General features: G+C 45.8%; 1 protein-coding gene across 2 annotated transcripts in view; it reads left to right on the plus strand.

Annotated features, from left to right (window-relative positions):
• The first annotated feature begins 1626 nt into the window (after positions 1-1626).
• Positions 1627-23019, plus strand: part of LRRC20 (leucine rich repeat containing 20) — a 145842-nt gene continuing 124449 nt past the window's right edge. Inside the window, exons 1-2 of one of the 2 annotated variants that reach the window (XM_060241192.1) lie at positions 1627-1759; positions 21978-22127. In XM_060241192.1, the coding sequence (XP_060097175.1) occupies positions 1678-1759; positions 21978-22127 (232 nt within the window). In that variant the 5' untranslated portion in view covers positions 1627-1677. The remainder of the gene's footprint in view (positions 1760-21977; positions 22128-23019) is intronic. The other variant, XM_060241193.1, reaches the window with a different exon arrangement.

Raw genomic sequence — 23019 nt, forward strand, 5'->3', positions numbered from 1 at the left:
TATCATGATGTGTGAATGCAATGAGAGCATACAAGATCTGTATTGGGCACCAACTATTTGGCTTTCAGTCTGAGTTCTGTGGAGCTTTCCCCATTATAAGCCATCTGGGTGGTTATAAGAACATAAGAGAAGCCATGTTGGATCAGGCCAATGGTCCATCCAGTCCAACACTCTGTGTCACACAGTGGCCAAAAAAACCCAAGTTCCATCAGGAGGTCCTTGTTATAAGTGGCTTATTTGCACATGTATAATCTGGTCCTTCAAAATGAATGGAGAGAGAAATAGTGGCAACTGTGAAGGGTTAGAATCTTTGCTGTTAGAGTTTGCTAGCCTTTTCTTGAGAGCCATTGCAGAAAAGTGGTTAGAGTGTCAGACCAGAACTGGAGAGTTCAAATCCCCTCTTGGCTGTTAGGTGCATAGGTCACCATGGGCCAGTTGCATTCTCTCTATCTAATCTACATTCCAGGGTTGTTGTAAGGATAAAATGGTGGACAAGGAAACTGTGTATTCTTTCCTGGATTTCTGGGAAGACAGGCAAGAGGGGTTTTTTTAATGGTAGGTTTTTCTGGAGATGTTTCCTTTTGTTATCGCAGTCCTGTCCACATTGCAAGCATATACTGCTGTATATTCACACATTCTTGAATATTGTGCTATAGTAACCCACGTGCCACTCGGTTTTCCTGTATGGACAAAACAGTCTAGGAGGTGCTAATAGCTATAGCCCACAAACAGTGCAATATCCAACTATGGCTACTTCCACACAGGATTTTTTTCAGGTGGAATACAACCTGGCCCTCCCCAGTTTGGTGTAGTGGTTAACAAACCACAGACTCTAATGTAGAAGAACTGGGTTTGATTCCCCACTCCTTCACACACAGCTGTTAGTGTGACCTTGGGTCAGTCACAGTTCTCTCAGAGCCGTTCTCAAAGGAGCTCTCTCAGACCCACCAACCTCACAGGGTGTGGGAAAGAAAAGGAGCTTGTAAGCTGCTCTGAGACTTCAAGTGAAGGGCAAGGGTATAAATCCAATCTCATGTTCCTCCTCCTCCTCTGCCTTCTGCCCCCCAATCTGGATCATCTGGGGAGCAGCAGGGGCCCCAGTAGGATTCTTACTGGAGTGGTGCATTTGTGGACCCATGCAATGAGATGGGGAGGGGTGGAATTAGCAGCAAGAGGTGTGGAAATGGGGTGTTTGGATGTCCTCCAGCTTACTTGCTGCTGCTTCCACAATGGGGTGGCAGGAATTTAGTACCCACCGTGGACCCAGCCTATGCAAAGATGCAGCCCTGGTTGTTTTCCACTTCTGTCTGATACTAATTTTTAGGGCATACTGATTGTAGAGTGCACATTCCTCTTTTGCCTTAAATGCCTTTGTTATTCTTTTTTTAAACAAGAAAATATGAACTTTATTGAAAAAATGTAAAGAAATGACAAACAGTGAGATCAAGTGCAAGTACAAAAATATTACTATATATTTCACAAATAATATCCATATCAAAAAACAATAATAGTGATATTAAGGATATTAAGGATAGTAATAAAATAATAAATAAATAATAACAATGTTAAATGCCTTTTATGAAGTACTGGTGTGATGGTACCTGTTGTTTATTTTGAATTTCTCCCATTGCAGCATCTTAAGATTTATTTTGTGGTCGGATAAGGCCTTGGGCCTGCATGGAGAAAAAGATGGGAGAAGCTGTTGCCAGGGTAGCCAGAAAAGTGAATGAAACTGTTGAAAACAGAACAGACTCTCTTGGTAAGTCAATAGGTTGGGCTTTGCTCCAAACAGACGAAACTTTTTAATGCTGTGAATGGTTCATCTGCTACAGTCTCATGCAAAAGTCTTTCCAGTTTTGCTGCCCATATATTTCAGCTGGAGATGCCAGGGACTGATCTTATTGAATGCGCAGCATTGAGCCATGGTGCTGATGGTAAGTGCAACTTCACGTGCACACTGAGTTGTGGCTTTCAGGTGTGACAGTGCAAAAAACTCTGATGCATGTACGAACATTGCAGCCCTGTCAGGGAAGGTCAGTTGTCTGAGCCCTTCCTGAAAGGGAGACTTGAAAGTAATGTAATTTTTGCATGTGTTTAAATTGTGCCTAAAATACAAGCCCTTCCAAAATATCCAGCCTGTTCCACATGTAGGAAAGGACTCTTTTATTATCTGGAGAAACAAAATTGCAGTGGGGTGGTGCCATAACTGCCACAGGTATATTTTTATATGCATATACTTTGTAAATCTTATGTGTGTGTTATATGTTTTATATATATTTATACACACAGGGTTTTTTGTAGAAAAAGCCCAGCAGGAACTCATTTGCATACCCCTTGGCATCAGCATTGTTTCACACAGGGCTTTTTAGTAGAAAAAGCGCAACATAAATTAATTTGCATATTAGGCCACACCCCCTGAACCCAAGCCAGCCGGAACTGCGTTCCTGCTCAAAAAAAAGCCCTGCTAATACATTATATTTGATCTGAGTTGGAAAGGGCAAGCAGCCAAGCCTGCAAGGAAGGAAGCGAGGCTGAGCAGGAAGAGCAGGCAGAAAATCTGATGGATGCTGGGAGCAAAGAAGGGGTGGGGGCAGAGGGAGAGAGAATGAATGAATGGGAAACTGAGGGCCCATGGGAGAGAGATGAGATTTCTCTTCCCCTTCCAAGTCTTTGTAGGTCCTCCTCTTGGCAAGGGTTTGCTTCCAAAATAATGCACCTGTCACAAGAAGGAAACACCGCTGGAGTATACCAGTGGTAACAGATCCAAATGCTCACTTAACCTCTTAGGTCCTGAACAATATAGCCTCAAAATCTTCCCTTCCCATAGAAGTCAAGTCAATTTTGATACTTCAGGACTTTGCCCTTCATTGACCATGGCATTGCTTTGCATACTTTGTGCGTAAATTATCTTCCTTGTTGGATGGTAGCATGTGTTTCTTTTAGCTTCTGTTGTTATTTTTGTGTAAAAACTGACACTGCTATGGGAGGTTTCTATTATGAGATGTTGTTGAAGTTCTGTGTAGGTTGCAGATACATTTAGATAGGCTGCAGCTCATTTAGTTTTCTTACCTGGCTTAGCTTTATTAGATTAATAATTAATTTTGAGTTTTGCTCTTCAGGGGGGAGATCTTTAGTTTTTCATGGTCTAGTATGCTTTTCTTACTGAGGTTTGTTTTGTGTGTGTGTGTGTGTGCATGTGTGTGATGAGAGCTGGTTTGGTATAGCAGTTAAGGGTGCAGACTCTAATCTGGAGAACTGGATTTGATTCCCCAGTCCACACAAAACCAGCTGGGTGGCTTTGCATCAATCACAGTTCTGACAGAGCTGTTCTCTCAAGAGCAGTTCTCCAAAGAGCTCTCTCAGCTCCACCTTCCTCACAGGATATATGTTGTGGGGAGAGGAAGGGAAAGGAGACTGTAAGCCACTCTGAGGGAAGGGAAGGATGGAAATCCTCCTCCTCCTCCTTCTTTACCTGCCACAGAGCACACTCTTGGGGAAGCCAGACCTGGGGAAATCCTCCTTGTCATCAGGGAACAATGCGAAGAGTCTGTGAACAGTAGAACAAGGTTGGCTTGGCACCACCACCTATCTGCAAGATGAGTTTGGGATTCTTACCCAGATCTCTGAGCTTTGTGCAGTAGATTTATAATCTCTGTAAGCAGACTTGTGTGCATTGCCAAAAAAACCCTTCGATGCGGTAGTTTACCCTGTGACTGTCCATGCAATCCTGAACAGAGCTGTGCCTTTTTAACCCCACTGACCTTCTGTTTAGGAGTACACTGTGGGAATTCTCTCTCTTGCATATAACTCTGCACACTACGCTTGTAATAGGAAAACGTTCTCTGTAACTGTTGTTCTGAATATTACCTTATGAATTTAGTATAGTTAATTGTTAGTTGTTGTGCATGAATCCTTTGAGATAGTCCCCTGACAAAGAACAAAACATGTAAGACAAAACATTTCAAATACGCAGGTGCCCTGAAGCATTCTGAAGAGAGAAGCAGTGGCATCTGCCAATCCCCCCCCCCCGCCCACTGAAACCCTCAAAGTTTTGTTCCTGGAAGTCATCAGGCCTCCTTATGGGGTTTTGCAGTGGAAAGGGGAAAGTGGTGGAAATTGCCACCCTTTCTTAAGAAAATGAAGGGGCACATGCATTTTCTTCATGTGCTTGGATATAGGCCGATGCATTTTATACATCGCAATTGTCCATTTATGTGAAAATGTAATTGAGTGGATGATGCAGAACAGCCCCTCTTTCCTGGATGGCACAGCTGTGATCGAAAGAATCCTTTCTGGATCTGTCTTGATGCACCGCCTCTCTAGAAGCTGACCCTGGCTCCCAGATTGCCAGACCTACATTTGGAGTTGTTTGTCTTGAACTTTTTATAGAATGGCAAGTGCACCTCCCCAGGAGGCAGCCACACATCTATAAAGGATGTCTGACGCTTATACAAAGACACCAGGAGAGACTGTTCAGAGCTTTGGAGGTAGCTGCCATCAACACACTGATGGTTTTCAGCTCATGATCCTGAACTGCCACCAGCGGCAGTCTCAGCTCTGAATCAGTGCCTAAAAGCTGTAACCAGATAAAAGAATTTTAATAAACAGAAACTGAAGCCACCACACCCCTGCTACTAGTGTTTTATATTTTTTGTTGGCTGCCTAACTGTGTGTAATTCCATTTTGTTCCATTTAATGATTGTTGGTTTGTTCCATTTAATGATTGTTCCATTTAATTATTGTTTATATTTACTATTTTGTAACTCATTGAAAACTCTTATAACATGTTACAGAAATGTTTAAAATAATGGGTTGGATCCCACGGATCAGTTCTGCTGATGGAAAGGGGGTAATTTTTCGCTGGTTTCCTCCCCACAGCATGCCACTTGGTGCCCCTTCATGCTGTTTCTCAGGATCCCCTGGTCTCCCAAGAGTAGCATTTCAGAGGAAATTTGGGAGTTTCAGAGATGCAGGCAGGTGGAGAAGTTTTAGTCAACTGATGGAACTCCCATCAGTGGGGATTTTCAGCAAGATGGAAGCCAATATAACCGGGAAGAACTTGTATACCTTATATAGGCTGGAAAGTGGTACAAAATAACAAACTTTGAAACCAGCCTAACAAACCCGTCAGCTCAAGTTGCCAGCTCATCACAGTTTGCCATGCCCACGTGTTGGTTGTTTCGTTGGACTAAAAGACCGTTTTGTAGAGCTTCCTTGACTTTGTTCTCCCAGACCCTTGGAAAGTCCCCCCCCCCTTAGAACAGCATGGCAACTGTGTGTTAAACACGCTGGTTGGATATTTATAAATGCCTTTTTTGTGTGTGTTTGATAGGCTGCCTTTTTTTATCAAATCAAATTTCTAAGTCTACAGAGCGTTCGTTTCTGTCTGCAGACTTACGTTTGTATTTCTGTAGTAATTTTGATGATAAATCCAGCAGGGGGCGCAATTTCTCTAATAACCAAGAAGCAAACCTTTTAATCTGTTCATTTAATCCCCTTTTCAGTGTTAAAAACAGTATTTCCAGATTGAATTGAAAGTATGTTGTCCTTCCTTTTTGCCCATCTTATATATAAAAATGTCCTTAGGCATTCACTGATTACATAAGCCATAATATAAAAACATAAGAAGACCAGACCAGTAGTCCATCTAGTCCAGGATCCTGTCTCTCACAGTGGCCAGTCAGTTCCTTTGGAGAGCCAACAACAGGCCAAAGAGGCCTTCCCCTGAGGTTGCTTCCTGGCTCTGGGATTCCTTTGAATGTGGGGGTTCCTCTAAGTCATCACAGCTAGTAGCCCGTGATAGATTTTATCCTCCATGAATCTATTTAATCCCCTTTTAAAGCTGTTTGTTCTTGTAGCTGTCACTACATCCTCGGGCAGCAAATTCCACAATTTTATTTATTTAATTTACGGTATTTTTCGGACCATAAGACGCACTCCCCCCCCCCAAAAAAAGTGGGGGGGGAAGTGCATGCGTCTTATGGTCCGAATACTAAAAGATTAGGGGGGGAGGGGCCTGCAGCCCCCGGGACACAAGCGGCGAGATCGCTCCCTCCGCCCCCATCGCCAACCCAGCACTTCGCAGGGAGCGATCTCGCCGCTTGTCTCCCAGCCAGGCACGCAGACGCGGGGGAAGCACGCCTGGCTGGGAGACAAGCGGCGAGATCGCTCCCTGCGAAGTGCTGGGTTTGCGATGGGGGCGGAGGGAGCGATCTCGCCGCTTGTCTCCCAGCCAGGCGTGCTTCCCCCGTGCCTGCGTGCCTGGCTGGGAGACAAGCGGTGAGATCGCCCTCACCGCAAATCCAGCACTTCGCAGGCGCCGGCATGCTTCTCCCGTGCCTGCGTGCCTGGCTCCAGCTGTGCGGCCCCCGGCCAAGGCGGCCCGAAGGCTGCAATGGCGCCCGCATCACCGAAGATGGCCATTTGCGCACGTAGACAAAGGTGCATCTTATGGTCCGGTGCGTCTAATCGTCCGAAAAATACGGTATATCCCACCCTTCCCACCAAAGGCAGGCTCGGGGTGGCTCACAAGGGTCAACACTAACACATTAGTGTGACCGATACAATAAACAACAATAAAAACATAGAGCATAAAAACAATTTAAAACATTTGCATGTGCTTCTATTTTAATCACTCTTCGTGTAAAGTAGTATTTCCTTTTGTCCATCCTGAACCTACTGCCCATGCGGCACTTACTCATATGGTTCTCCCTCCCCCTTGCCCAGACAGCAACCATGTGATGCAGGTGAGGCTGAGAGAGAGAAAGAGATTGGCTCAAGGCTACCCCATAAAGTTTTAGGGCAGATTTGTCCACTACTCACAGCCAGTATCATGTAATGGCTACATGTCAGACAGTCTCCCAGGTCCTAGCCTGACATTTAATTGCTGCACCACACTGGCTGTGAGCAGTTGGCTGGAAGGGCCATGTTGAATGCTGCAGTCACACCAGAAAAAGAAATGGGATGCAAAGAAGAGGCCAGGAGCAAACTGTGCCTCTCTTGAATGAAACTTTAGGAGCTAAGAACATCTCTCTTGCTCACATTTAAGTACTCTAACCCTAAGAATGCACAAATAACCCTGATTTGTAGCTTTATGTGAAATTCTACTTAAAGATTCTGTGCTACTTTTTTATTTAGTTGAGATTGTTTCATTGCTGCTGAAAATCCCAGTCCGTTTTCAGAAACAGAGACCAAATACAAGAGAACTGCCTTGCCTTGTACAGAGCTCACTTCCTATACAAGGCATTGTATAACCAATACGAGAGCCAGTTTGGTGTAGTGGTTAAGTGTGCAGACTCTTATCTGGGAGAACTGGGTTTGATTCCCCACTCCTCCACTTGCAGCTGCTGATGTGGCTTTGAGTTAGGCAGAAGTTCTCTCAGAGCTATTCTGCTCAAGATCAGTTCTGGGAGAGCTCGCTCCACCCCACCTACCTCACAGGGTTTCTGTTGTGGGGAGGGGAAGGGAAAGGAGGCTGTCAGCTGTTCTGAGACTCCAAGTGAAGGGTGGGGTATAAAGAGTGGGGTATAAAGCCAATCTCCTCCCTCCCCACCCCCCAGTGACAAATGCTGGGGAAGAAGGTTTCCCCCAGCTTAGAATTGCAGCCTCTCTCATTGAAAAAAGCAACATACCAAATTGTCTTGGAGGTGTCTTGCAAAGTGGTTCACTATAACAGTGTGGAATGCAAGCCAGTCCATCTGCAGAACAGGCGAGAGGGAAGCGAATGCCAGTGGATGCAAAGTACTCAGGTCAGAAATGGAAAAGGAAGAAGTGCTTAGTTTAATAAATGGAAGAGAAGAATAAGGCTTAAGCGTGCGTTATCCTTTTATGCCATACCTGGCCTGCTCTAGGTAACTGTCCTGTTGGTGGCGTACATTTTCCTGCCAGTCATTCTGCAGGGTGGAACTGAGCCAGGATGTGCCACATAGTTCATTGGCAAGCTGGATGACCTTGTTGCTTGTAAACTTTTTTGTACATTACACTGGCAGAAGCCTGGCTGGAAACTGTATTCTGCCATGAACCTCTGCTAATCGGGGAGGGGGAGCTGAGGGCAGCAAGGCAGTTCTCTGGGTGGTTGTTTGCCTACTTTTGACCCTCTAGGGGTGCAGCTTATGTTTAAATGCCAAGTGATGTGCATAGCAACTGTTGCATTGCTCAGCAAAATGCAGAGAGGCAGAGATTGCGGAAGGGACTAGCTCTCTGCTTCTGAGTATTTTACTGTGAGCAGTGGTCTCCGGATGCTCAAGTGATACGGCTCATGTGTGTTTTATACTTGGGGATCTGTCCCTGTGAGCAGTTAGTACTATAAGAATCAGATTGTTGCAGATGCTGAACACAGTTGCAAGAAATGCAACTGCTGGGGGGTACGTTGCCCTCAGTCCGAGCTATTTTGTACTTCCTTCTTAGACAGCTGTTCTGTTCGGGTTTTTTCTACTTCTAGGTCTGAATGGGATATCAGCTCCCTGCAAACCGTACAAACCTGGTGCAAAGCGAAAATGGCCCTGGGGCAGCTGAACAAAGCGGATGCCGTAGTGTTACAAACCAGCATATGGGAACTGTTCATTTCAGCAGTGCCAGTAACGGACATAAGCTCACCTATCACTTCCTCCCGCAAACTGGCAGGGAATGGCACCAGACTGTTGCTGGTGAAGAGTCTGAGCCAAGCAACCCTTGAGATGCTGCCTGAGTTGCTGGGGCTTGGCTCTGTTCATTCCTGGCCAGCGTTGGCAACCAGGAAATCTCCCTCTAACTTAAACGGCCTGTCCATCCCTGTGTTCGAAGTGGGTAGCAGTGTGCATGGTGCCTGGGGACTGTGCAGTCCCTCCCACCAACTGGTTAAGAATTCTCTGTTCTCTTCTCTTGTCAGCTTTAACCAGAGTTTAGCTATTCTGCTGCCCTGACCCGGATAGCCCAGGCTAGCCTGATCTTAGCGGATCTTGGAAGTAGGGTTGCCAAGTCCAATTTAAGAAATATCTGGGGACTTTGGGGGTGGAGCCAGGAGACATTGGGGGCGGAGCCAAGAGCAAGAGTGTGACAAGCATAATTGAACTTCAAGGGAGTTCTGGCCATCACATTTAAAGGGACTGCACAAATTTTTAAATGCATTCCTTCCGTAGGAAATAATGAAGGATAGGGGCACCATCTTTTGGGGCTCATAGAATTGGACCTCCTGCTCCAATCTTTTTGAAACTTGGTAGGTATTTTGGGGAGAGGCACTAGATGCTATACTGAAAATTTGGTGCCTCTGTCTCAAAAAACAGCCCCCCAGAGCCCCCGATACCCGCTGTTCAATTCCCCATCATTCCCTATGGGAATCGTTCATGGAGGTGCATGATGGCTCTGGGGGCGGGGCTTCCCCTGCCGGCCAGCTGGCTGAGGGAGGGGGGAAGCCTGTAAAACCGGGGGATCCCCCTCTGGGACCTGGGGATTGGGAAGCCTACTTGGAAGCTAAGCAGGGTCAGCCCTGGTTAGTGTTTGGGTAGGAGACCACCGAGGAAGTCCAGGGTCTCAGCAGGGCAAATCTCCTCTGAACCTTCCTTGCCTTAAAGACCCTATGAGGTCGGCAGAAGTCAGCTGTGACGACAGCAGAAAACCCCCAGATAGTTATATTATCACATTGTGACCCATACTGGTTGGATTCCTTCTTTCTGTAGGTTTTGTAAATCCTTGCTCAGATGGGGTGTGACGGACAGGCTAGGTTCAGCCTCTCCCTAACGGCAGCCAATGAATGTTCAGAGAAGGGGACTTGAAAAACAGCACTTAGAAATGACTGTTACGGAGTTATCAGCAGTCAAGTAGACAGCTGAAGTGCTTACGCAAACAGACGGTTTTCTGACTAAGGGGAATTGTATAGCAGAGCTGCTCGGAACAGGCTTGAAAATAGTACAATTGTAACTTAAGGAGCCCAGTTGTAGGTTTAAACTTGGTGCAAAAGTTCAATGGAAGTGAAACATGGTTTCTTATACTTCACTTTCCTTAACGTTTTGTTTTTATAAATAAATGTTTCTTGTTTTCATGAAACCTGTGGGCTGCTTGTCTAAGAGAAAAAACACAAACACAGCTTAGTATCTCAGTCTATGCACATACATTATTAGTTAGGAATGAATGGTGAAAGCAAGTGATTGGAACTCAACGCACAGCAGCCAAGAAGGTCTGAGCGCCTGCTCCGGCTGCAACGCCACTGAGGATGTCCTCCGCAGCCGAGAACGAAACGTCTGGAAGAAAAACTTTCTCCAGTAGAACACGGCACTTGAGCCCGAAAGATCCTACAAACCCTAATGATTGGAACTGTGTTTGAGCCCCAGTCCCAATAGTTTTGTGTGAGTGAGGGGTTGTTGTTGTTGTTGTTGTGTGTGTGCATCTGAAAGGCATAGTGACCTTTGGTGCCTGACCCCTACTGGGGACCTGGAGGATATTCAGGGAGGTGACAGAATAAAGCCTGCCCCTGCCTCCCAGCTGCTGGTATTCCAAGGAGGTCTCCTATCCAAGTCCTTTCCAGAATTGACCCTGCCCAGCTTCCAAGATCTGATGAAATTGGGCTTGCCTGGGCTATCCAAGTCAGGGCAGTGAGGGTTGATTATTAAAGGGGGTTGGGCTACCCTGTCTGTGGATGTCTTTGAGAGTGAAAGAGAGGACCTGAGGGGTGAAATGGTAGTGACTCTCTTTGTATTTTAAAAGAGGCAAGAAGGGTGGTAAGTGTGACATCCTGGCCCATGTATAACCCATAACCTAAATAAGAGAAGTTGTAGAGGGCGGTAGGTGTTCTGTGTGAGTGGACAAGGGGCCTCGCAACTGGTTAGCGGGATTCATCACTAGCATCTGTACAAATGGAACCCTAAATCATGCGAAATGCAGATGAAGGCTGGGAGGAGGGCATTTGCTGCAGAGATGGGCAGGAGAGGAAGTATCTACGGTTGCATCTGCCCTGAGCCAATATTAACAGATATCTCTGAGCCAGTTGCATGGGTTGTTGATTCAGATCCATTTGCTAAATTGTACAACCTGATATGTCAAAGCCAGGGGAAGGGTGGTGGCTCAGTGACAGAGTGCCTGCTTTGCATGCAGAAGGTCCCACATTCAACCTCTGGCATTTCTAGTTAAAATAATCAGATAGCAGGTAATGTGAAAGACCTCCTGAGACCCCGGAGAGCTGCTGCCAGTAAGACAATACTGACCTAGACAGACCAGTGGTGTGACTCAGCCCTGCACAGATGATCAGTCCTGCATGTCGACTGACCTCATGAGGAAGGCCAGAGGACGTGACATGCTGGCCGCACCCTGTGCCTCCGTGCAGTGTCTGAGTCATTTGCATGCAACAAATGTGCAAAGGAAGTATCCGAGTGTAAGCTTTCAGCCCATGATCAGCAGCATTCAGAAAGCAATGTTGCTGCTTCCAGGGAGGAAATGCATACATACTTTGACACTTCCTCCATATTTGCTCCAAGGAGAGAACTTGGCGGTTGGGCAGAGATGAGTGGGGGGGGGGGCAGTGCACTTATGCTTTTTCTTCTTCCTGTATGGTCTGTCGGTACATAAATGGATCATGAGACAGCTTCGTGTATCCATCTATTTTTTAATTACTTCATCAATTCAGTTTCCTTCAGTTCAAGAGAAACACACACCTACTGAGGTTGGGCTCAGAATGTTCAAAACAGTATAGCTAGAGGAAGTGGGGCATGCCATGCCTTAGAACAGGGGTGGCCAAACTGGCTCGGGAGCCACATGTGGCTCTTTCACACATATTGTGTGGTTCTGGGAGCCCCCATCGCCTGGCTTGGAGAAGGTATTTGTCTCTTTAAATCACTTCTCCAAGCCAAGCCAGGTGGCAGCTTGGACAATGTATTTAAAGTTAAAGTTGCTTTCTTTCCACCGCCATCTTCTCCCATCTATTTGTCTTCCTTCTTTCCTGCTTTGTGGCTGTCAAAAATCTGACTTTTATTCTATGAGGCTCTTACATTAAGTAAGTCTGGCCACCTCTGCCTTAGAAGGACCTTGACTGAATCCTCCTGCAGGCTCAGGGAATGGCCTGTGAGCACCTGTGAACCTAAGTGGGCAATCAAAGTCTGGTGAGGAGATCACTGTGAGCCTCATGTTGGTGATTCTCAGCTTTCTAAAGGAAGAGCTGGATAACTCTATAACAACAACAAAATCTGGTAAGAAAAGAAGTTGTTTCTTCAGTAGTGGTTGTAGTAGTAATAGTAACAATGATAATACCAATAAAGCAGAATAGATTAGTAAAGGGGAACATGAACAAACAGGAGTAAGTTATGTTTAATCTTTCTCCTGTCTGAAATGTCTTTTAATACATCTTGAGCAGTGGAATAATTCTGGGTGAGAAGTACCCCAGAAGTAGCTTAAGCAGCAGGTATCGATTGGAACTAGGCTAATAAATTGCCCGCAGGTAACTTTCAATGTTTTGTGCATCTGTTTTGGGTAGCCTAAATCAATTATTCAGAACTATTAGTTGTGTAGGAGTTGTGTTCTGATTTCACACTGCAACTGGCATAGCCTCGTTTTTCAAATGTGTTGCTAAAGCAAGTGATTGAAACAATCAGATTCTGTTCTAATTAGAATATCATTAACACCGCTGAATGTGTTTTGGCCTGCTGGCTTGGATAGGCCATACATAGGGCTTGCCTCATTGGCAACATGCCTTTGTCAGGAAATCTATTCTGGCTATATTTAAACTTTGAAGTAGCACCATAAATGTAATTTTAATCACTAAGTTTTATTATTTTAATTCTGTAATTTAAAAATTGTTGTTTTAATGATTGTTAGCTGCCCTGAGTCCGCTTGCAGAGAGGGCAGGATAGAAATCTGAAGTAAATAAATAAAACCTGTCTTCCATAGTGCAGGAATCCCCAGTGCAGTGCCCAACCAAATGATGACCATTTCTTCCTTCCCCAGAGCATCTCCTCCCCCAAAAGCAAAGAGCCAATCCTGGCTTTCCTCATCTTCTCTGGAGTAGAAGGTGCTTCAGAAGAACCCAAGAGTCATTACCCACCTCTATGTCTGCACAGAGAACCCGTCCAGAAATAGCTGGTTCCATCATAAGAGGATGCTTGGCTTAGAACCTCCACAGGCCCATAGCTATGGGGGGGCACAGCCCCTCCACCCAACCTCCCCTTCCACCCTTATGGCCCCTCCTTTCCTTGCCGCTCTCGCCACTGCCACTCTCCCCATGGCCCATTCTCGCTGCTCTCTCCATGGCTCTCCCCACCCGTTTCTTGCAGCCCCCACTCTCTCTGCAGCTCTTCCCAACTCATTCTTGCGGTCCCCACTCTCCCTGCAGCTCTTCCCACCCCTTTCTTGTGGCCCCCACTCCCCAAGCTCTCCCTACCCCTTTCTTGCAGCCCCCACTCTCCCTGCAGCCCCGTTCTTGCCGCTGCCGCACTCTCCAAGCTCTCCCCACTCCTTTCTTGTCGCCCCCACTCTCCCCGTGGCCCCGTTCTTGCCGCTGCTGCTCTCCCCGGCACTTCACGAGGTGGGTTGGAGGGAGGGAGGGGGAGGCGGCGTGGAGGGAGGTGGGGGCTGCCAGAGCCGTGGGAAGATTGGGGGCCGCCAGAGCAACATGGTGGAGAGAGTGGGGGCCACCAGAGTGGGGGGTGTCCCTCCACCCAAAATTTTGTTCCGTGGACCCCCCCCCCCATCTGATATTTTCTGGCTACGGGCCTGAACCTCCACCATTTTGTAATTGCTTCCCATGACAATCCTTCTATGGTAGCATCTCCTACCCTTTCCCAAAATTCCAAAAGCTCCCACAGGTTCAACAAGGTTGGGCTCGCACCAGCACTGTGATAGTACTCTGTGGTGAGAGACATTACCATAAAAGCATTTCGCCAAGGAGGAGGTAGAAAGGAAGTTACCATAATCATTACTAGTAGTTATAAGTAGCTTTCTGCAGTATTGCAGCAGAATTGATTGAGCATGAAAAGAAGGGCTTTGATGTATTTCCATGGAGAGGGGTCAGTGAATGTATTTAACTTGAATGATTGAGCCCTGTCAGATTAAGTTCCCTGTGAGTGCTTCCCCTTAGACACCTTCCCTTCCTGGGGCATAGTCCTTATGAGTGGGTTGAAGCTGGGGGAACCTGAGTACACTGGCATGGATAAGAATTGCTACAGTTAGATTTGTCTTAAAGCCACGAGGATGCATGAGGAGTAATCAAAGGATGACATTAATGAAATGAAGGTTTAGAAACAGACAGAGTATTCCTGTTACAAAAGATGCCTTTTGGGGAGATTGGGGAGGAAGTGAGTAAGCCTGCAGTTTGTGGGATATGATCTACATAGACCAGGGGTGGCCAATGGTAGCTCTCCAGATGTTTTTTGCCTACAACTCCCATCAGCCCTAGCCATTTGGCCATGTTGGCTGGGGCTGATGGGAGTTGTAGGCAAAAAACATCTGGAGAGCTACCGTTGGGCACCCTTGACATAGACAAAGCCTTGGTAATGCATCCTGGGGCTTAGATGTTGATAGGGTTTTAGATATGTTCGTCTGCTTAGTGGGTGGGTTTTTTAAACCCCCAATCTGTAAGTACTGTGAAAATGATGAGAGACAGCCAAAAGTAATCCCAGGTAAATTTTGCTTGTTGATTTTTCCCTTAAATAATACATGTTCCGAAGCTCCATCTGATGGAAAATTAATGGATAGGCTTGTAAATGGATGAGACCTAAGCAGGTTGGAATACAATATGTCCATTTGAACACCATTGTTGTATGGCAGATCTGCAGGCTGCAACACAATTAGGGCTTTTGAATAGGCTTCTGTGCACTACCTAGATATAATCTCAAACTAAGAACTGAATTCTAGACCAGTTTCAAGAGCTACTTATCAGATGATAACTGCACAAGGGCATTTGGAATTCTGCAGGCTCTGTATAGCTTTTCGGGGTTTTTTTCTTTGTACACATTTCATATTGATGGTTATTGTTTGCCATCAGCTCCTGTCGTGACACCCCACTCTCTCAAGGCTGTTGATGCTGGCTTTGTATAATTAATTAGGTACTTGATTGCATAACTTCATGCAAAGATTACACTCCACAGGCGTCTGAAAGGCAAGATTTTAATCTGGTGAAAACAGATAAGAGCTTAAGAGAAGACCTTAAACCAATTTAGGAAAAACACAGCACTTTAGTGCCAAGGGGTTAAGGAGTTTTACAAAGACAAGGTTATCTAGGAGGAGAAACACCAAGGGCAGAGAGATGCTGTGCTGCCGCATGTGACTTGCAAAACATCTGGATGAGAGTTGGAGTGATAATCACTAGGAAACAGAGGTGGAGGTGATGTGAATGACCTAAGAGTCAGAAACGACTGGCGCTTGCACAGGGGACCTTTCCTTTCCAAGCTGTTTATGGTGCAAAAACAAGCATCCAGTTTAATCCACTCTTTCTTTTGACTTTCATTAGCATGGTTAGGAAACAGAGTTTTGTCCTGAGCATGGATCACTTTTGAAAGGTACTTGAACTTCTGAATCCAACCAGGGTGGTCCAGAAGTTTGGCAATGACCCTTATTCAACAAGAGACTATGAAAAGCTGCAGCTGGCCATGTTTTCATGAGCAGCCGGCATTGTTCTTTTTTTTAATGTATTGGATGGTAGCAAGAGAAGGCACTTGTCCCATATGTGACTCCTCTTTTGCCAGGTAATTAATTAATGAGCCTGGTAAGGAAAAATGCTGTGGCTCATTAAACTGTGATTTGATTTCTGATGGAATTGCAGCGCAGTCATTGAAATACCGTTTTGCAACCAAGTCGATCATGGAAGTTATTGAGGAAATAATAGTTTGGGACACACTTCTCTTTGTCTGAACTTTAGATCAGGGGTCCCAATGCCTTGCCTGTGGGCAACATGGCACCCACCAAGTATAGTTAGAAAGTAGGTGGGGCTCTTGTCCAGCAGGGCTTCTGATTGGCCACTGGAGAGCTGACGGACTGTGCAAATTAAAATAGTGTTGTTTCAGCAGCAGCTACCACCGGTCTTGCTTTTTTGTTTGTTTGGGGTCTTTTTGTATTTGTATGTGCATGTGTGTTTGTGTGCCTGCAACTGGAAGTCATGATGACCTCTTGTGACTGACCCCTGCTGGGGGCCTGGAGGATATTCAGGGAGGCGACTGGTATTCTAAGGAGGTCTCCCATCCAAACTTGCCAGTCTGCTTAGCTTCCACTATCTAATGAGATCAGGCTTGCCTGGGCTATCCAGGTCAGGGCCACGATGTTTCTTTTATTTTCTTTCACTCCTCTTTTCCAGTGTATTTTAAACATTATCTCTCTTCTCTCCTGCCCTTGGGCTTCACATGTGTGGGGCTTCATCTCCTGTGGCAAACATTTTGTGGTTGGCTCTGCCTGCTCTGGCAGCCATTTTGTGGTTGCAGTCAGCACTCTGTGTTAGAATTCCAGAAGTGCTCCCAGGCTCAAAAATGTTGGGGACTTCTGCCCAAGGTGCATAGATTATAAGGATGATGCACTCCAGATGTGTAGCTGTAATAGTCCAGCACACCAAAACCAGTACACTCTTGTGGCATGTCAAAACTTAGCAGATGTATAATGGTATAAACCTCCATGGGCTACAGCCTACTACATCAGTCGTTGATAAGGTGGGTTCTAGTTCAAGGATGTATATGCCTTCATAAATGTGCTTGTTTTTCAGGTATCATAAATCTCTTCTTTTCTGTACATAAGCTTGGGTCTTTGGAGTGGTCTGAGTGTCAGACTAGGTGTCCTGATTGCTGGCACACAGCAAGCGCACAGAGGTCATTTCTAGATGTCAGAGCTGGTTTGAGTACAGTTCCAAGATTCAGGTACAGGCTAGACAACACTCAAGGCTTTGAGTCCAAAGGGGAATCCAATATCAAGGTATCCAGATACAGGCCAAGGTCAGAGACAAGGCGATCAATCCAGAATATAGGCAGCTAGGTCAGTAGCTAACAGATACGTTGCTTCCCCATAGATACTCCATTTTCTAGTGCTTTTAAGCCGCACTCTACTAAACTACCTGTATTGCACCTGCCAGCTGCCTCAGTCCTGCTTCTGCAACCACTCATCCTCACTATTGGTACTGGGCCAATTCTGTGCTGCTAGCCAGGTGGGGGCACTGGGCATCCTGAGTTGAAGGTCTCTCCTTATCTTCCTCCGAGAGGGTTCCCAAGGCTCTGGTGATGGAGGGAGCTATTTGCTGGCAACTGGCTCTCTGTTGCCAGCCCAGAGCTGAAGAAGAAGAAGATATTAGATTTATATCCCGCCCTCCACTCTGAAGAGTCTCAGAGCAGCTCACAATCTCCTTTACCTTCCTCCCCCACAACAGTCACCCTGTGAGGTGGGTGGGGCTGGAGAGGGCTGGGAAGCTGAAGGGCCAGCATGCTAGTTCCTGGCTGGGAATCTATGTCAGGCCCTTCAGGACTGTTTCTTCCTGCAATACCTCTACCACAGGCTATAGGGTTTGAGTCAGGCCTGCTGACTACGTCTACTCCATAGGAATCCTCTTCATCTAGTTGCTGTGCTGGACTTGGCTGGTCTATGATGTGTCCAGAGGAAGGCAACTAAGATGGTGAGGGATCTGGAGACCAAGTCCTACAAGGAAAGGTTGAAGGAGCTGGGTATGTTTAGCCTGGAGAGGAGACAACTGAGATGTGATACGATAACTATCTTCAAGTACTTGAAGGGCTGTCATATAGAGGATGGCACAGAGTTGTTTTTGGTTGCCCCAGAAGATTGGACCAGAACCAATGGGTTGAAATTAAATCAAGAGTTTCCGGCTAAACATTAGGAAGGACTTCCTGACAGAGTAGTTCCTCAGTGGAACAGGCTTCCTCAGAAGATGATGGGCTCTCCTTCCTTGGAGGTTTTTAAACAGAGGCTAGATGGCCATCTGACAGTAATGCTGATCCTGTGAACATGCTGTGAACTTAGGCAGTTCATGAGAAGAAGGGAAGGGAGAGGTACTTGTGATTTTCTTGCACTGTGCAGGAGGTTGGACTAGATGACCCTGGAGATCCCTTTCAGCTCTGTGATTCTATGACAGTAGGATCTGGGAGACCACAACTGAATCTGCCCCTCACCTGTGGGAGCTTGTTGGGTGCCCTTGGACCAGTCTCTGGTTTTCGACTTATCTTACCTGTCAGGGCTATTGTTGAGAGGATAAAATGGAGGATGGGAGAATAAAGTTGTAAGCTCTCTTAGATCCCCATTGGGGAGAAAAACTGGGTATAACTAAATGAAGGAGGTAGCAAAGAAGAGAATGTTTAACCAAGGGCTAAGAAGCAGGGATATCTGAATATCTGTACTTAGTTCTTTGCTTCAAAATTATTCCAAAATGCCAATCTTCAGGCTCACAGCATTTGTGTATATCCAGTTTTCATTTTGTATGTGAGAGCTGGAGGGGAGGGCAGAGTGCTCCAAGAAAAAGGCCAAAGAAAAGGTAATTGTTTGAATTGGAAAAAAGGATCCATAGGAATTAGTAACCAAGGCTTATGTTTGAAAACCATAAGAACATGTGACTGAATAGGCACTTTAATTACCTGATTAGCCACCTACTATTTGTGCTTAAACTAAAGCAGAGCACTTTGCTGCTTGGAATTACATTGAAAGTTGCTCATAAGCATTTGGATTTTTTTAATACCCTGCGGCAGACCGCTGTGTTTTGTTTTGATTAATATGGCTTCTGGCAACCGAGAGTTCAATTCCAGTATATTTGTGAAATGGAAATTATCCTTTGGACAAGGCTCTGGTGGTTAGGCAGAGAATTCCAATATAAAGGTGAGCTGTACCAGACAACGTGGGGTTGACTTAACCCCATTTAACTTTGAATGGGAAAAAGAGAATTGAATGTGCTTCCCCCTACCTTGGAACTCATTTGCCAACCAAATTGACGCAGAGCAGATTCCCCCCCCCCCCCACTGGCTTCCATTAGGAAGATTAGCTAACTGACCTTTCCTTTCCTTTGCAGATGGGTATGGGAGGAATAACAAAGCTGCTGCTTTGGCTGAATCCAAAATGAGGGCCAGGTACTCTTGAGTTAGGGCAAGGCTTTAGAGGAGGGCAGACAATTTCTGGGGCATCTCGAGAGAAGCTTTGGTGCGCCCATATTGGATGGGGCCAGTCACAAAATGGAGACGTGTAATAATTACAGCATTTCAGAGCAGGTCTGCAGTGTTCAGGTGGGGAAACTTTCCATCTTTTGTTTCCCCAAAGCTTACCCTATAGGTAGGAAATACACAGACTCCTCTGTGTGAGGAGAATGAGAAAGGATGGTGTCATTTTCCCATCCAGAGAAAAAGTGCACATGTGTACATGTGCCTCCTTCTCTCTACAGAAGAGAAAAGAAGCTGCTGGGGTGGTTTAAAAGGGAAGGACATGAATTTGATTCCAGAAGTCCTGGAGGAGGGGTGAAGAGTGACTGGTCACTCCCAAGTAACCTTCTGCCCACCCTTGCCATATGGCTTCCAGACCAGCAGACCCAGGTGCACAGGTGTGCTATGGGAGCAACAAATCAGGAATGGATTCCTCTATTTAATGTATAAATATGTTCAGATATGCTTCACACTGGGGCCTGGCCAACCTAATGCTTGCATAGTAACTCCTGGCAAAAGAATCCCATAGCAAAGATTTCATCGTGTGAAATATTGTAGGGTTTCTTTGCTTGACTATGCCCTACCATGAGTTACCACTGGCTCCACTGATGGACCACTGATGGACCTGGGTTTGGTTTTTTTGCGGGGGAGGGGCACTGTGTGACACAGAATGTTAGACTGGATGGGCCATTAGCCTGATCCAACAAAGCTTCTCTTATGTACCAGTAGTACTCATGATGAAGGATTCATTGTGGGAATTGTGATTACTTGGCTGCAGGGTTGGCTCCCCAGCGAAGCCACCAAAGCAGCTGCTTGGGATTGGCACAGCGAGGAAGGTGCTGATGCTCTCCCATCTATCCTGTCAAATTATCCCCACCCCCTTTTCTTTATCCAAAGGCTTTTTTGGATGCAGCTGCCTGAATAGCCTGATCTCATCAGAGCTTGAAAGCCAAATAGTGTCAATCCTGTTTAATACTTGGATGGGTGACCACCAAGGAGGTCCAAGGGTTGCTACACAGAAGTGGGCAGTGGCAAAACCATCTTTGCTGATCTCTTGCTTTGAAACTCCTATGATGGGTCATTATAAGATGATTGCAACTTGACAGCACACAGTTGTTACTGTTATTACTACTACTATTACTATGAGGAAGACTTAGTGTGTCCAAAAATACAACAGGCACTAGAAAGAGAGTGGGCATGAATGCTCGTCTTCCCAGCCACCTCCCAGCCTTGGCATTTGGTTTTCCCTCGCTTGCTATCTTTATCCCTCAAGCCTTGGCATTTCTGCCCCCCATTTCTGGTCCCCCAACCCTTTCTGTGTAAGGTAATATTTCCTTTTGTCTATCCTGAACCTACTGCCCGTCAGCCTCACTGAATGCCCTCAAGTATTTTGGGAGAGGGAGAAAAATTTATCTTCATCAACTCTCTTCATCCCATGCATAATTTTATAAACCTCTATCGTCATGTTTGTGTCCCCCCCCCCCCTTTGGTCATCTCTTTTCTAAACTGAAAAGTCCTAGACTCTTCAGCCTTCAGATCTTGTGGGCAGTTACTCCTTAAAGAAACAGACATAAACCTTTTTGTCTGTGAAGGTGGGAACATAGACACAAGTTCCAGTTTTCCCTTTTAAACTTTTTTTTGGTATTTTGTATTCTTTGTGTGTGTGTGTGCACCTGGAAGTCATGGTGACTTCTGGTGACTCACCCCTGTGGGGGCCTGGAGGATATTCAGAGAGGTGGCTGAAGAAAACCTGCCCTTGTCCTTCTGACTGCTGGCATTTCAACAAGATCTCCCATTCAGGTATTTGCCAGAACCAACCCTGCTTAGCTTCTAAGATCTGATGAGATTGGGTTTGCTTGGGCTATCCAGGGCAGGACCCTTCTAAACATTTAACAGGGATCACCCCCTTTCACAAAGAGCTCTTTCCTCAGGGAAGGACTACTGGTCACGCTTCCCTGTTTCAGGATCATCTCTTGATCCTTGATGCTGCTTAATTGAACGTAGCAGTTCCAACTGCCACTCTCAACTGTAGAATCCCATTTGAATTCCCTCAGTTAACACATTAACCATTCACTGTCCATTACAGGTACATTTGAGACTGGACAGTAGTTATTCAACTCTCCTGGGTCCAGAGCAATGTTCCCTCTGAGTTTTTCCCCCCTACTGAGCAAAGCAGTTCATATCCTAAAGCAGAATATAACCGCTGTAATTGTAAAATGGGCAGTGGGCAGTGCAAGACTCCACATGGCTCCAGATTGCTGCTGAGTGGGGCTTCCTGTGTTAATGACCCAGCTGCTGACATGCACAGCTTAGAAGAAACACTGGTCTCGAGTAGGTTTCTTTAGACATTTACCTACTACCACCCACTTCAAGATAGGGCTGGCCACCCCTTCCATTTACTGCCTCCCACCCCCAGTTGGGAGATTTAAGCAGCTGGGAGTGACAAGCGTACAAAAGCAGGTGATGTGTCTCAGCCTTCAAGGAATCCCATCCGCATCCTCAGACTGGACAGGCTGACAGGTATCCCACACAACTGGACACACTGAATCATCATTGACTATTCAACATCTGTTGTTGAACTTGTTGGTTTTTTTTTTCATGGATAGCTAACAAATTAACATTCAGCACGTCAGAGGCTCTTTCAGAAAGGATACAGCCTTTAGTCCCAAGAACACTTTCTTAAAATTAAATCTGTGTGAACTCATTTGCAGATTTCAGTGCAGTTAAATTTGATTGTTTGGTTTTCCGTTTTGCCACAGTAACATTTTTATGACGGCTGCTGACCTTTCTCTTCGGGTGCAGGCATTCACTCTTCAAGAAGAGACAATTAAAATGTGTGACATATTAGACTGCAATACATCTTGCCCTGGGAAACTCATACTCTTTCCCCCCTCCCTCCTTTTCTTACTGCAGATTTGGCAGATTGCAAACTGATGACCTTCCCCATTGCCCTTTACAAAGTCATGAGGCATGTCACTGAAGGGATACATCTCATCACTCTGGCCAACAATGAACTGAAGTCCGTGACGAGCAAATTCATCACCACCTTTAGCCAGCTTAGAGGTAGGTTTTGCCATCTCTAAAGACAGTGGTGGAAGCAAGGAGGTGGGACAGCTCAGATTCCTTTCACCTCTTCAGGGAAATAACGCTTTGATCGTGTCTCGTCGTTCATTCCTCCTTTAATGTCTTCACTTTGTTGGCACATTTGACCAAAAAAACTTGTGAGAAATCATTATCAAACAATAAAATCCTCACTTTTTATCCTAACACTGTTACATGCTTGGTGGAGCAGATGAGTTTTAATTCTGTTCTAAGTCTAAGCAATGATGGTACGCAGGACTATTTTTGAGCAGAAATGCACAGGAATGCAGTTCCGGTGTCTTGGCATCAGAAGTGTGTAGCCTAATATGCAAATGAGTTCCTGCCGCGCTTTCCCCACAAAATTAGTCCTGATGGTGTGTGATGTACCTCTGTATGCTTACATGAAACTGCCTGTTGGGCCATGAAGTAAGTATTGTTCACTCCAACTGGCAGTGGGTCTCAGACAGAGGTCTTTTCACATCACTAAATGCCAAATCCTTTTAATTGGAGGTGTCAGGGGTTGAATTCGGGACTTTCTGCATGCCAAGCAGATGTCTTACTACCATTGAGCCTGAGCTGTTCACACATTTCTGATTTGGGGGCTTAGTTAATTTGTAGTGCTGCTGACTTTGTTGCAGTGTTAGGCCTGAGAAGAAATTTGTGTTGCCCTTTGTCTCATACATCATTCTGCAATAGAGGGAGCTTTGCTTTGCAAAAAGACCCAACATCCCACAAGGCCACTCTGCACTCAGCCGTGTTTCACTGAAGTTGCTTAATTCTGGTAAACATCCACAAACGCCTCAAAGGCTGTATTTAAACTAAGAATGCTTCATATAACATGGAACGTGCTTCTGCAAGCAACAACTCAAGAGGG

The sequence above is a fragment of the Heteronotia binoei genome, chromosome 6 (assembly GCF_032191835.1).
Source record: "Heteronotia binoei isolate CCM8104 ecotype False Entrance Well chromosome 6, APGP_CSIRO_Hbin_v1, whole genome shotgun sequence".
NCBI classification, from domain to species: Eukaryota; Metazoa; Chordata; class Lepidosauria; order Squamata; family Gekkonidae; genus Heteronotia; species Heteronotia binoei.